Source organism: Equus caballus, chromosome 8 (assembly GCF_041296265.1).
Source record: "Equus caballus isolate H_3958 breed thoroughbred chromosome 8, TB-T2T, whole genome shotgun sequence".
NCBI lineage: Eukaryota > Metazoa > Chordata > Mammalia > Perissodactyla > Equidae > Equus > Equus caballus.
This window is the reverse complement of record NC_091691.1, coordinates 51,753,770-51,768,745: the sequence shown is the minus strand read 5'-3', so window position 1 is coordinate 51,768,745 and position 14,976 is coordinate 51,753,770. Positions and strand designations below refer to the sequence as shown.

Genomic DNA, 14,976 nt, shown 5'->3' with positions numbered 1-14,976 from the left:
TTCCTTCTACATGCATTTTATTGAAATAGGTATACCCCTTCTATAGTCATTTTATTTCTTATCATAAATGGATGTTGGATGTTGTCAAATGCTTTCTCTGTGTCTATTGAGATGATGATGTGGTTTTTATTCCTCATTTTGTTAATGTGGTTTATCACATTGATTGATTTGCTGATGTTGAACCATCCCTGCATCCCTGGTATAAATCCCACTTGATCATAGTGTATGATCCTTTTAATGTATTGCTGTATTTGGTTTGCCAATATTTTGTTGAGGATTTTTGCATCTGTGTTCATCAGCAATATTGGCTTGTAATTTCCCTTCTTTGTGTTGTCCTTGTCTGGCTTTGGGATCAGGGTGATGTTGGCCTCATAAAATGTGTTAGGAAGGGTTCCATCTTCTTCAGTTTTTTGGAATAGTTTGAGAAGGATAGGTATTAAATCTTCTTTGAATGTTTGGCAGAATTCTCCAGAGAAGCCATCTGGTCCTGGACTTTTATTTTGGGGGAGGTTTTTGATTACTGTTTCAATCTCTTTACTTGTGATTGGTCTATTCAGATTCTCTCTTTATTCTTGATTTAGTTTTGGGAGGTTGTATGAGTCCAAGAATTTATCCATTCTTTCTAGATTGTCCAATTTGTTGGCATATAGTTTTTCATAGTATTCTCTTATAATCCTTTGTATCTCCGTGGTATCCATTGTAATTTCTCTTCTTTCATTTCTAATTTTTTTAAAACATACTTCCCCTCCACATTTATTTGCAAAGCTTCTTTTATCTTTTTAAAATATTTAGATATATATTGGGGCTTACTCATTCCATTCCTTTGATAAAGCCATTTGTTTTTGTGACACAGACTAGATTTTAATCTGATGGGATTTGTCTTCCTGTGGTTTTCTGATTTTTATTTTTATTTAAGTCTGCATGTTAGTATCTATGCATCTGTTTTTTATTTTCTTGTCCACCAGATGATTTTAAAGTCGATTTTTACTGCTGGAAATAGAGATACTATTGATTTAGGTTTATTCACTTGTATCCACTTTATTCTAAGCTCCTTATCAATTAAAATACCTTTCAATTGATTTCTTAAGAAACCTATGTCTTCTGACTCAAAGTTCAGTGCTTTTTCTTCTATCTAATGCTACATTGAGAATTGTTTAGTTTTATAAAAGTAGCATTCCCTTGTTTCAAGAAGTGTAATTATGGTTTTCCTTCTAGGTGGCAAATATTAAGAAGGAGACTCATATTGTATGGTACAAAGATGAGAGGGAGATATCAGTGGATGAAAAGCATGACTTTAAGGATGGCATATGTACCCTGCTTATAACAGAGGTAGGTGACTCTAAATGTGAAATGTAACATATTAGTTCTGTACCCTACCAAAAAACAGAGATTAGATTCTATATTCCTTTGCCCTGGGCATTTGTAATATCTTCTAAGTGCTCTGAAGATTCATGCCCTGATGTCATGCAAAAAAGCAAGCTGTAGGGACACAAAAGCTTCTCTCACCTTTGTGATATGCATGGATTTGTCAGATATCCAACCAATATTGGCTAGACACCACAACTTTTGTCTCTCTGAGCTCCTTTGTTTCATAGTTGAGTGAGTGGCAGGGCAGCTAAGTGGATTCTTCTTCGTTTGCTCTTAAGCCTCATGATAACTTGTTCTCTAAAAGTACAGAGACAATCAGACACAGTATTCATTTAAGTATAGATTTGTACCTACTTTTTGTCTAAAAGAGCATACCTTTCAAATATATAAGATTGTTAGCTTTTAATACGAAGGCAGAGTGAAGAATAAGGACTTTAAGTCTCAAATCAATTATCCTTAGAGGGTGAAAAACCAGGACTGCTGGCTGGTCAAATGATGATGGATAGATTCACCTATGAGTTGTTCATTGCTCACATGGCTAGGTGCTTGTTCAGTGTGTGTTTTGATGGCAGTTCTATAAATCACAGGGCCTTAAAAATGCAAACATCATACTCTGAGGCTACAATAAGCTGCAATGTGGTATACCTATTCCCCCCTTAGTTTTCCAAGAAAGATGCTGGGATTTATGAAGTTATCCTGAAAGACGACAGAGGAAAAGATAAGAGCAGATTGAAGCTTGTGGATGAAGGTCAGTCCACCACCTGCTGGGGTCTATTTTGTGTGTTCTGTATACAGATTACCAGAATTCTGAGGGAGGCTGAGCCGACAATTGAAGTTATGCTGATTTTGTGTCCACAAATTTTGTTTAATTGAAATTTCAGCAGAGTGAATGACTGTTTTATTCAAAAATACTTCACTTTTAGTCTTCCTAGAAATTAGAAGTGTTCTTTTGATCCTCAGAGAGTTTATAGTCCAACTAGGGGTCTGTTTTCAATATAAATTATCATTTTTGTTTCAACCCTATAAAAAATGTACCAGGATCAAAACTTACTGTGAATAGTGTATCGCAAAATAGTCTACTCTTAAAAGGTGGCAAGAAAGATTTATATATGAAACTCGAAGACTCTCAGGTATTCGTAGAGCCGAGAAAACAACTTCCATTTTTTAGAGACTACTAAGGACAAATATATCATGATAATGAAAACCTACAGGGGACCCCAAACTTCCAATTTCATTCCTGAACAAAATCCTTAAGTGTTGCTAACAAACAGCAGAAGCCTGACTTTGATTTCACCCTCCTGCTCCTGGTGGAGGCAGGACTAAATGTGTTGATTGGCAAAAAGCATTAATAGGCTGAGAAATGTCATGAAACTAGATGGTTAATTCATTATGAATTGATGACACAGCCAAGAAAACTTCCTCTAATGTAAACTTGGCTTCCTGGGGCTTAAGAAGAAGAGAAACCTTAAACCAAGAACCTTGGAAATTTCATTGTGACTATTTCTCTAGAATGTAAATATAGTGACAGTTACAGAGAATTAGAGGGAAAAAATATCAAAGTAAGAGCAGGGATCTTTTAAAACTTGATAAAAATTGAGTTATTCCCTCAAAGAGCACTTACTATTCAACAAATTCACCTTACGACCACTACCATTCACCAGACGGGATATTTTTGAGAGCACATACTGACAGTTTGAGATTTGACCTTACATTGAGCATTTTTAGGCTAAAGCTTTATCTATGAATCTCTATCCACAGCCTTTAAAGACCTGATGAGTGAAGTATGTAAAATGATAGGTAAGTTAAAATATTCTCACCACAACAATGCTTCATTATTCGCCTGGATGGGCTCACAGGTGTATGAAATATACTGTTTTCTTCGTTCAGCTTTGTCTGCTACAGACCTGAAGATCCAGAGCACAGCTGAAGGCATCCGGCTGTACTCTTTTGTTACTTACTACCTGGAAGATCTGAAAGTTAACTGGTCCCACAAGTAAGTAAAGGGGAACTTAGTTGCTGTGTAGAAACTCTTTCCCCACTTGGGGGATAAACAACAACCCTCTGCTACTCTCGGTAAGGAATCTTCTTACTTCTCAGGTCTGATGTTGATAGCATGGGACAGAAGTACCCAGGCCATTCCCTTAGTGTGGGGTCAGCATTTTCTCTCAATACGTGCATGGTGAAGCTAGTGATGGCTTAGAGCATCTGTCTTTATGATCTGGGAAGTATAATTCATAGACATCTCTTGAATGTAACCTCCACCTCCAGGTCGTCATGCTCGGGCTCTGTCTGCTTTGCTAGGCATCAAGAGCCAGATCCCTATCCTCTCTTTCTACACACAGCTATCCCGTGCTATGGTCTGGAACAAAACTGAAGCAGCTTGCACCAAGAGACACCAAGTTTCCTTCAGTGTGAATTAATGGCCATTCACCAAGGAAACCTAATCCAGAGGAAAGCCCAAGTTTGTCATTTTTGTCTTTTGTAGCAATTGACATAGTCGGGCATTAGCGTGTGTCTTGTCCACCCTCGGAAGGCTTTGGAGATCTCAAGATGACTTTAGGAATATGTGTTTGAACTGGATTGAGCCTGGAGATCTGTTTTATCCTAGGCTTTTATGGAGCTATAGAGGGCTTCTTTTCAAATTCACTTCTAGGATTCCAAGAGCTGAAATAGGTTTCTAAGTCAAACCATTTCTCCCATTTACGCTTTTGACAGGGTCCTTAAACTCTGTGCTTCCTTGAAATTTTCTGAGCTGAAAGAGAACAGCAGCCTGGCATAGCATAGAAATCTGTTGGAGCATAGCCACCTTCAGTCCACTCTTAGGATGGGGTGGACATTCATTCCCAAAGTCCTTATGAGCCCCGCTGAGCAGTAAGTCACTGTGGCGTCCCTGGGCGGAGGCAGACAGCAATGTTTATTTCTATCTTCCCTTCAGTGGGCATTTACAACATTCTGGGCACTGCTCCAAGCCCTTTAGATGTATGAATTCTTTTAACATTCACAATTCTGTGAGGTAGATGCTCCTCACGGCAGTGATGAGGAAGCTCAGGCTTGGAGAGGTGACTTGCCTGAGGTCACACAGCTAAGTGGTGGGTGGAGGGCTGAGCCCAGGCAGCCTGGCTCCAGAGCCCCCTCATCATGGCACTACCCCTGTGTTCAAGTTGTATCAAAAGTCTAGATTGAACATTTAACCAGAACTGGGTCCCATAAAACAGTCATTTAGTGTTTTCTTTATAATGACTTTATTGTTATGTAGAACTGTGTTTTTGTTATTATTTTTATTATTATTCATTTCCTGAGTTCTAAAAGAAAAATGAGAACAAGTGAAATTCCAATTTTAATGCTTGAGGTTTCATTCCTTTGTTCTATTTCTTTCAGAATACATTTTAGGAAAGTAATTATAAGTTAAAATAGATCAAATTCTAGGAAATTCCTCTGTGACATCTAGGACATTCTCATATATCAGTCTGAAGACTAAGAGAAGATAAATTAATTGAATCATCAATCAAAAAGCTTTACATAATCTCTAAAAGAATTACTTGTTCTAAAAAATTAGAACATTGTGTTTTGAGGAAACTGCTATTAGACTAGCAAGGCGTAAACTTCTTACATTATTGAGTCTAGTCCGCTAAATGAGTGTTTTGTGTATCCATGTGCTTATGAAAGATTCAGGAATCAAAGATTGATTGTCTTCACTGTCTTTATGTAAGTACGTGGCATAATGGGAACAAACTTTGAAATGGGCTTTAGTCTTTTCTTTGCTCCTATCTTCCCTTGGATCCTCCCTTGCATTTTCTGAATCTCAGTTTTCTCTCATGTAAAATAGCAGCAGTAATACCTACTCTATCTCCTAACACTGGTGGACCTAACACTGGTGGACCTAATGAAATTAATGGCACTTTGTAAACCATGAAGTGCTTTCCAAATGTAAGGTACTGTTATGCATGGGAGCCAGAGATTAAAGAGTGCAAAACAGATTTATTATAGCAAAGCAGAGAACCATCTGTCTTTCTAACTCTCTAAGACATGTATATATTGCTCAGGCTAAAGTCTATGGTTACAGATGGTTTCTTTTACCCAACATTTTACAGCATTTTTAATTTTTAATATCTTTTAAAGGATGTAGTATATAAGAAAAATGCTGAACATTTATTTGAAAGCTGGAACTTTTTTGGTGGATATTTTTGTTTTTCTATGTTTTTTAAAGTTCATTTGGTTTATTACAACTTCAAACATAACACATGCTTGTTTTAGAAATTATATTTATAATATCACATAATAAATTAGAAAAAGTTTATAATGTGATATCATCTATAATTTTCCTAGCCATAGTTTGAACATTTTGGGGTACTTCCTTCCATTCTTTTCTCTATGCAGAATTGTTACTATAATAAAGTAGTTTTGTATACTACCTTTTTTTCTTATTTCCTCACATGTTTGCAAACTCTTCATAGAGTTTCTTTTAACATCATTGAGAGTACATCTACTACTACCTTTCTCTTACTTCATCTATAGCAGTAGCATTTCTAGACTGTCAGATCACAAAACAAAAGGTTCTATTTGCTTTTATTCTCTTGCAAAGAGTACAATGCATGTGCTGCTCATGACCTACTATAGAACATGTAGGCAGAACCTCACATCCAGGGACAGAGAAGGTACCTCACTGATTTTGGCAGCAACTCTGCTTTTCATTTACTCTTGGCCTTACTACCAAGTGCATATTTACATATGTTTTAAATAGCTCTGTAACCATATATGTCAATAGACGTCCGTCACAGATGAGCCTCCTTAAACCTGTTTTTGACTAGCTTATAAAATCCAATTTATAGCCGTATACCATCTGCATGAAATATGTAGTAATATAATGTGTAGTTTGGCCTTTTTGCTGAAAAGATTCCCTTAGTCCTACAAATAAATACCCCAGCAAAAACAAAGACAATACCACTGAGAAGTATTGGTGTTGCAATCAGCCCTGGGCTCCAGACAGGTATTGAGAGTTAAATGTGAGACTGTCAGACTCCCACCCCCACCCCCACTCTGGGCCTTGGAATCTAAGTTCTGTGATTCAAGATCCATAATTTCTCTGAAGCAGAAGAATATATGTGGAACCCATGTGGTGAGACCTCCAATAAGAGACAAAGTAAAGATCAGCTCTAGATGACAGCAAACAATAACGATGTTTTTTTTTATATGAACAGCGGGACTGCTATTAAGTACTCAGACAGAGTGAAGACTGGGGTCACCGGGGAGCAGATCTGGCTGCAAATCAATGAGCCCACTCCAAATGACAAAGGGAAATATGTAATGGAGCTCTTTGATGGCAAAACTGGACACCAGAAGACAGTGGATCTTTCTGGACAAGGTAAATGGAAATTCTGCAGATTAGAACTTACTATAGAGGAGCAGGCTCTTTAGAAAGAATGAAAGATGATAAGAGGTCATTACAGTTGACTCTTGAAAGGTGATTGGAGATTTTAATAAAGCAGTTTAAATTCAGCCGTGGTGGTAGAAGCAAGACTTCAGTGGATGGATAATCAGTTAAAAATATAGTGGAGACAATAAACATGGAGAGAAAGCACTACTCTTTCAAGATGCTTACAAGAAGGGCAGATTGATTTGCAGTCATTTGAGTAAGAACAAACACTGAAAAAGAGTAGTTTTGTGGTGATTGAAATTCAAGCATGTTCACAGAACCCAGGAAGGCAGTTGAGTTGGAAGGATTGAAGATGTGAGTAAAGGGGAATAATTGGTGAATGCCAGTTCTGAGGAACGAAAGGTTGGAGGTCCAGGGCAGGGGCGAAAGTGTTGGCTTTGGGGAGGAGCAGGGATACCTTTTCTTCAGAAACCAGAGGGGAGTAAACGTGAATAAACAAAGACAACTAATGAAGAGAACAGACGCAAGTTGAAAAAGTTGGATCCTTACGGCCTCAGATTTCTCGGTTATCTTCTGAGAGAGCAGGGGTTCTAGAGAGAATAGGGAAGGAGAGAAGAAAGTAATGAGAGATATGGACAAAAGGTTTCTACCTAAGAACACAGCAAAAGGTGATGTGCAACTAGTAATTAAAATTTAAAATGTTAAAAGATGCACAACCATAAATTAAAAATTAACTCTGTGCCACTTCTCCCTCTCCCGGTACTAGACACGTCATCTTATTTCCTAAAGAAATAAAACAGCTATATGAAGTTACTAAAGGAGATTGTGCGCTGACTTTTTCTTCCACTTCTTCCTATGTTAAAAGGCAATCTAAATGTGCAATAACTCTTAGCGTTTTTAATCCTGAGAGAGTAGATTCAGAATATGGGGGCAGCCTTTCAACCCTGTCTTGAGTTGTTTTGTGCTGAGTCCCCGCACCCTCCCCCCCACCCACCCATTGTGACTGGAAAGACTCGCTGAAGGCTCTCTGAGGGAATGGGAGTGGCTGCCCCCAGGGACTGGGACTCTCCAGGCCACACTGTTCCTGAGTCCCGTATGTGCGGTGGTAGGGGACTTCTTCTGCAGTCCATCTGACACTCTGAGACACAGTAGAAAAAGGGAAACAAGGAGTGGGTAGATAATTTTAAAACTTTTAAAAAATTTACTTTTACTCTGGCCCACCAAAGCTTGTTTAACAGCCCCACTCTCAAATCCCCCTTAGCAAAAGGCTGTGGGTTGTCTTCCAGCCTTGACACTGCCACCAAACACAGATTGGCTCAGCTATGCCTGTCTCCTTCTTAGTGTGGCGTGGGCAAAGAGAAGAGTGCCGAGCTCTTGCCTGGTTTAGCCTAATTAGTCTGCCTCCAGAGACTTTGAGGCTGACTTTATGTGTATTTTTCCTGTCTGCAAAAGGAGGGGGCTCGACTAGCATTATGTAAATGTTTCCTAGATATAAATATAATGATGCCTGGACCACAGAGGGGCTTAAATACGAGGTGGGAGAGATTTCAAAATGAAGCTGTCTTTTCTCCTGAAGTTTTCAAAGTGGCTTACTCTGCAGGCCCAGGAAAAGAAAAAAAAACAAAAAACCCATTTTAGAACTCTATAGCTCTCATTTCTTCGTCTCACTCATCTTTTATCTCATCTCCTGCACGACATAGAAGCATTGCTTCAGGCGCATGCTGTGATCGCAGTAACTCCCTGTGCTCTTTACCACAGACAGGCCCCATAACATAGAAACGTGTACCTGTCTAGCGAGCAGGCTACGATGTGTGGGAGGAGTTAAAAAGAGAGAAGCTTTCTTGATGCTCAGGATGCTTATTAGACACCAGCCTTATTTGAAACAGACCTTTATTCCCATTTTGTCTTTGGCAGAGCTAATCTTTGCCTTTCTGTTTGAAAGGTTGAAGGTCTCTCACTGAATTGAGAGCTTCTAAGATCCACTATGTCATATTTTCTACCTAGAAAGTGTTTGCTTCTCTTGTTAAGTCCGTCAAGTTGTAGAGTGAACACACAGGCACAGTCTTATTCAAAGTTAGCTTAGTCATGTCTGGGCAGATCACATTGACCTCAGGTTGTGAATTTTAATCAGCCCACGTGTGTCCTCAATTCTGGGTGAGAAGAAAATTCTAACTTCTCTTTTTTTCTCTTAAAGCATATGACGAAGCCTTTGCTGAGTTCCAGAGATTAAAGTAAGTCCTTTTTCCCTGGAGAATGCCACTTGCGTGCACTAATGTCTCTGGAATTGTGTGCTGCTTCCCCATCTGAGTATCAGAGAGGGTCTTTCATTTCAGCAAGGGCAATAAAAACTGCTCTTCCCACTGCTTTCTTAAGCACCAAAATGTCTCCGAGGCAATGAAGTGCAGTCAGGTTAGCTACTTTGAAGTAACACTAAAACAAAATTCTTCTTTCTTTGTATGTTTGTTCGTGTCAACCACAGACAAGCTGCCATTGCCGAGAAAAGTAAGTAAACCCCCTTCCCGTTTGCTCCTGGCATAGTTTCAAAATATAACTTTTATTTTGCTATTATGACTAGAGATAGAGGAGAATGGAAGTATTTTTTCTTTCTTTTTTTTTTTAATCTTACGTGTTCTACATATGTTTTCATTTAGTCTCTTGAGTAAGAAGGTCTATGAAAAGAAAGTCTCAGGTTACAGTATAAGAACATCATCCAGTTCTTGACTTGAGCTACCACCCAGACTTCCTGAGAGATCTCTAGGTTGCAAATCACACAATAGATTGTTAACAACTTGCAGCAGGCACAGTGTGTCAGAAAACTTCATATACATTAAAGAAAAGAAGAAAGATGAAACTGTAAATTTGACATCAGGTAGATCACTGTAACTGGTCCCCCAGTAAGTACTCAGGTGTTTTCCTAAGAGCCCCTGCAGTGTAAAAGATGCCAACTAAGGACTTCCTTCCTCCCCTCCATTCCCCTGGACACAGTCTGAGTGAACAAACACCAAACTGTCAAGGCTACATACCCAGAAATGTGCTCACTACTGACTTCTATCAACTGTTTGCTTCACACATATAGAGATTTCCAGAAGATCTCAAGGTCTTATAGGATGCCAGGAGTCACAGACTAATCCGTCAGAATAATTCAGATTCTTTCTCGGTATGGGAGGTAGAATTTGAAAATTGTTGAGGGTTGAAATTGTAGAGTCAGTCCTGAGCTGGAATGGAAGGGAATTAGGATGAAGAGTGAGAAGTGAAGTCGTCCGTCCGCCTTTCAGTGGCTCCAGGTCACTCAGGGTGGAATTTTTAACCTTTGACTTGCCCTGCTTTCCTCCCTCCTTTTCCCTCTTTCCCTCCCTCCACTCATGCCCCAGGTTTGTGAGGCTGCTACTAGTGGTAAGTGAGGCAGATGCCAGCACCAGGGGTGTGACACACCCAGAGCACATGGCTTGGCCTGGGAGTCAGCCCTGGGTTTCAGCATCCTTCCCGCACCTTGGCCCTCAGCTGGAGGTCTTTGTACTCACAGCCATAGAGAGGGGCCCTGCACAGCACTGCCAAGAACTACCAGGAGGCAAGAAAGGGAAGCTCTCTAGGGAGGGCCTCAAAGAAAGCCCATGTCTGCACGAGCCTCCAGATCTCCCTGGCATGTAGCCTCCAATTATGCAACCTTTTTAATCGCAGGGAAGCCCATAAAAGAGGCCAAGCTGGGCTTGGAGGCGGTCCTTAGAGATCTGCTCTGCCTCCTCAACTGAGCCTCAGTGAGCTGCAGAAGGGCCACGGCTGAAAACAACCATGAAGAGTGTAGGGCAGGTCTTAATACAACAAAACAATCTCAACCTGATAATTTAGGTACAGACAGAGGCACCTGTGCACACGTAATATGCTGTGAAGAAGGATTAACATTCAAAATCACTGGATTATTTTCTTATCTTGCATATTGAAAACAAGTATAAAATAATGTAAGGAGAGGAAAACTAAATTGGAAGATTAGTTTTCTGGGGTGGTTTTGTGTGTGCGATAGCTCATGCTCATCATTTCAGTGATTAACCAGAAATCGTATGCTTGCAGATCGCGCCCGGGTGGTGGGCGGTCTCCCTGATGTGGTCACCATCCAGGAGGGCAAGGTAAGCATGGACTGCTGTCCCCACTTCTTCCACACTAGGAATGGGTTCTAGTGCCCCAGAACTTGATCCTTCTTTTAAGATGCATCCCACCATCTTAGGCTTATGCCGTGGCTGCTTGTGCTTGACTTCAGAATAGCCAGATACAAGGTTGCGAATGCAGTCAGTTTTCCAATCATCTTAATGTTTTGTAGGCAGGCATCAGGATGCAAGTTTGTCTGATGTGGGCATATGTAGACCACTTAGTCTCTTTCCAGAGTTGCCCTTTAAAATCATGAGAAGCAGAAAATGTTCTATCATAACTATACGACAAATGTAGTTGAAGAAAGAAGCAACCTCTAGCACCTAGTAAAAAATGGGCTGTCCTATTAAATACCTCACCTTGGAAGGAGAACATGCTGCTCCATGAATTTCTAGGGGCTCTATTTCAGTTGAAAATTGATTTCTTTCCATTTGGTTTTAAACTTTTATTTCCTGGCCCCATAATATTCCCTCTGAAAAACAATGAACATAATTTTTACCCTGGATTCACTTTCTTCATCCCTATGTTTCATTAGAATAAGTTTGATGTACCAGTCTTAGGAGGAGAGGTACTTGTAGTGCAACAAACCTTTTCCCACCTCAAAAGGGCAATGAAGACACAGGATGGGCGATGAGAACTAGCATGCTAAAACAAGGCACATCCGAATGCTTTAGTGAGAGGTGGGTTTCATCCAGCTGCGTGTCTTCGTGGGTGGAAAATATGACCACAGTTGGCTTTAAGCTCAACCACTGTAGGGTTGCTTTTGTTTTTAAACTCTATTTTCATTTTCCTCATCTAACGAGGTTCAAAATATTCATCTCTACTGGGGGTCATGGTAAGAATTGAGAGAGAGAAGGTATGTGAAACCACTTTGTGATCTCTAACTCAAATCTAAATTATGGATAATAGTTTTCTGTGACACATAAGGTCTTTGGGAATTTTGTTAAAAGGTTTAACTGCTAAGTTATCACAGTTTCCAAAATCATATAGTTGGTCCATTTGGATAACTTTAATGGCAATAGTTTGACTCATATTTTTCTTGCTGAAATGTGTTTGTAGAATCATTCAGTAAGAAATGCTAATTAATCATGGAAGGAAAACAGATTTCTTAGTCTACCCAATTTTAAATGATACTCTTACAAAAGAGGTAACAATTGATCAGATAAGACCCTTTAAAGGATATTTAGAAGGAAATTCTTTTCCCTGGATAATGTGAGCCCTAGTTCTTTTCCTTATAATTTCTGGATTTCAGTAAGAAAAAAATGCAAATTGGAATTTAAAATGTGAGGTAAATTCAACATCATCGACCATCAGGGAAATGTAATTTAAAACCATAATAAAATATCATAACACATCTATCAGAATTGCTCAAATAAAAAATAGTGACAACAACAAATGCTGGTGAGGATGAGAGGACCTGAGTCACTCATACATTGCTGGTGAGAATGTAAGCCAAAATTGTACAGTTTTTGTACAGGAAAACAGTTTGGCAATTTCTTAAAAAATGAAACGTGCACTTACCATATGACCCAGCAATTGCGCCCCTGGGCATTCATCATAGAGAAATTAAAACTTATGTACACATAAAAACTTGTATGCAAATGTTCGTAGCAGCTTTATTCATAATAGTCCAAAACTGGAAACAGCCCAGATGACCTTTATGGTATAGACAGACCCTGGCACGCTGCTCTGCGACAGAAAGGGACAAACTATTGATACATGCAATAACTTAGATAACTCTGCAAGGAATTATGCGGAGTGAAAAAGACAATCCTAAAAGGTTAAATATCATATGATGCTGTTTACATAGTGGTTTAGAAATTACAAAATTTTAGAAATGGAAAACAGATTATTGGTTGCTAGGAGTTAGGAATGAGGTTGGGAGGTTGGAGGTGGGGGGGAGTGGGTGCATTATAAAGGGCAACACAGAGATCCTCGTGGTGATGGAAATGTTCTGTATCTTGACAGGGGTGATGGTACATGAACCTAGACAGGTGATAGAACTGAACAGAACTAAACACAAATGAGTACAAGCAAAACTGGAATATCTAAATAAGGTCAATGGGTTGCATCAATGTCAGTGTACTGGTTGTGATATTATACTATAACTTTTTTAAATGTTACATTGGGGGAAACTGGATAACGGTACATAGGATTGCTCTATGATTTTTTACAACTGTATATGAATCTACATTTATCTAAAAAAAATTCAGTGAAAAGTAAGGTAAAGTAAAACTATAGACCTAAACTTTGATCTTTTAAAACAAGAGGGTTTCAGCAGAGAATATAATAAAATATTAGGAAATAGGAATACATTTTGGTAGAGCACCTTTGCAACTGCAACAGATGGGGTAGGGTTTGCGGGGAGAAATAAAATGAGGAAGACGGAATTTGAAAATTAGTCACATTATCCGAAGCAGCTGTTCGGAGTCTGCTGCTGGGCACTGTGAAATGAATGAAATGCAAAAGCAAGCAGGTGGTGATTATGGCAATGAGATTTCTCTACTGAGACAGAGTCCAAAATGCCACATTAGAGCAAAAGGCATGTATGTGCTTAGTGGAGATGGGAACTGGACGCAAACTCCTTCAGGTGGTTTTGATGATAAGCCTTCCCGAAGCCAGGAAGCTGAGGCCTTAAAGAAACCTACTGAGGTTTGACTTCAGGCTGTAATTCACACAGGTGCTTACACATACCACTTTGAAACCCTGATCTGGAAGGTTTGTATTTATCCTCCATCGGGTCGTGCCAAACCACCAGAAGGATTCTTGAAGTTGGATTATTATATCTGATATATCTCCTTCCCTCCCATAAAACCTGTTCTGCAGGCGCTTAATCTCACTTGCATCGTGTGGGGCGACCCGACTCCGGAGGTCTCCTGGTTGAAGAACGAGAGGCCCCTGGCCTCAGATGACCACTGCAACCTCAAGTTCGAGGCCGGCAAGACCGCCTACTTCACCATCAGCGGGGTGAGCACCGCAGACTCCGGCAAATATGGGCTGGTTGTGAAGAACAAGTACGGCTCAGAGATAAGTGACTTCACTGTCAGCGTGTTCATCCCGGAGGAGGAGGCGAGGATCGCCACCGCGGAGGCTCAGAAAGGCAGCAAGTCCAAGTGAGCGGAGAGCGCCGGGGGGCGTGCGAGGAGAGCTGCACGGAGCTGCCTCGTGCTGCGTGTGTGCAAATAGTTTGGGTTACGTGTGAGGGAGTCATCATGCTTTCTGCTCCCCATTTTTGTGCTGGCTTCGGGGGGAAATTGTCAAATCTTTTATTCACATGAAAAAGCACCTAGTAACAACATTTTAATAGTTTTTATTTATCTACAAATTATGTGTTAAGAAAATACCACTGGTCAAACAAACATTAAGAAACAATTTTAAGGAAAAGGCCAGAATAAAGTTAGAGGGATGTTGAGTAACGGTCAGAGAGCAGACGAATATGATGTGGAGCAGAGTTTGGATGTGGCTGGACTTTTGCTGGTAAATTCTCATGGATTGTGCTTATACTTCAGCATCCTGTACAGAGGGAGACAAGTGGAGCCAACCAGTATGTTCCGTGTGATGTTATGATAGTGATGTGCGTTCTGTTGGCGGTCTTGCGATTTGGAACCTCCTCGGTATTAATAAACGGTCCTCACACCTTTCCCCCTCGCCATCCGTGTTTCTCTCATTCTTACTGTTTGGCTGTTCAGTGGGGTGGCCTCTGCTGCGTCTTTCTCACTGCTTGTTGTAACACGTCTCCTGATTTAAATTCCTGGTTAAAGCAGTGGCTGGTTTACGAAGGTGTAGCATGATCAGAGAAGTCACCCGAGGTCAATTAAGGTTCAGGGATGTGAAATTGCTCTGTCACTGTGCATCTGGGAGCTTACCAGACAATCAAGTAGATTCCATTGTTAACATACCCAAAGTAAATGAACATAATGTGTCAGTTAAGGATAATAAGATGGTGCGGGGTCTCTAACGCTAGAATTGGGGACTAAGGACCCACAACTAAGAATAAACGGCACTAAAGAACCTTCATTCTAAGTTCAGAGAACTGCCAGGTTTGGGGCCTGTGCCTCCTTGCAGGGCTTGCTGACAGGCAGCGTGCTGCTTTA

At 40.1% G+C, this 14,976-nt stretch overlaps 1 protein-coding gene across 15 annotated transcripts in view; it reads left to right on the top strand.

Moving 5' to 3' along the window:
• The window catches only part of MYOM1 (myomesin 1), a 158,720-nt gene extending 144,188 nt beyond the window's left edge, over positions 1–14,532 (top strand). For all 15 annotated transcript variants that reach the window (XM_070220800.1, XM_023647558.2, XM_070220797.1 and 12 more), the window contains 9 exons: positions 1,216–1,329; positions 2,029–2,116; positions 3,127–3,165; positions 3,256–3,361; positions 6,567–6,730; positions 8,937–8,973; positions 9,222–9,244; positions 10,808–10,863; positions 13,709–14,532. In XM_070220800.1, the coding sequence (XP_070076901.1) occupies positions 1,216–1,329; positions 2,029–2,116; positions 3,127–3,165; positions 3,256–3,361; positions 6,567–6,730; positions 8,937–8,973; positions 9,222–9,244; positions 10,808–10,863; positions 13,709–13,999 (918 nt within the window). In that variant the 3' untranslated portion in view covers positions 14,000–14,532. The remainder of the gene's footprint in view (positions 1–1,215; positions 1,330–2,028; positions 2,117–3,126; positions 3,166–3,255; positions 3,362–6,566; positions 6,731–8,936; positions 8,974–9,221; positions 9,245–10,807; positions 10,864–13,708) is intronic.
• Positions 14,533–14,976: the final 444 nt, after the last annotated feature.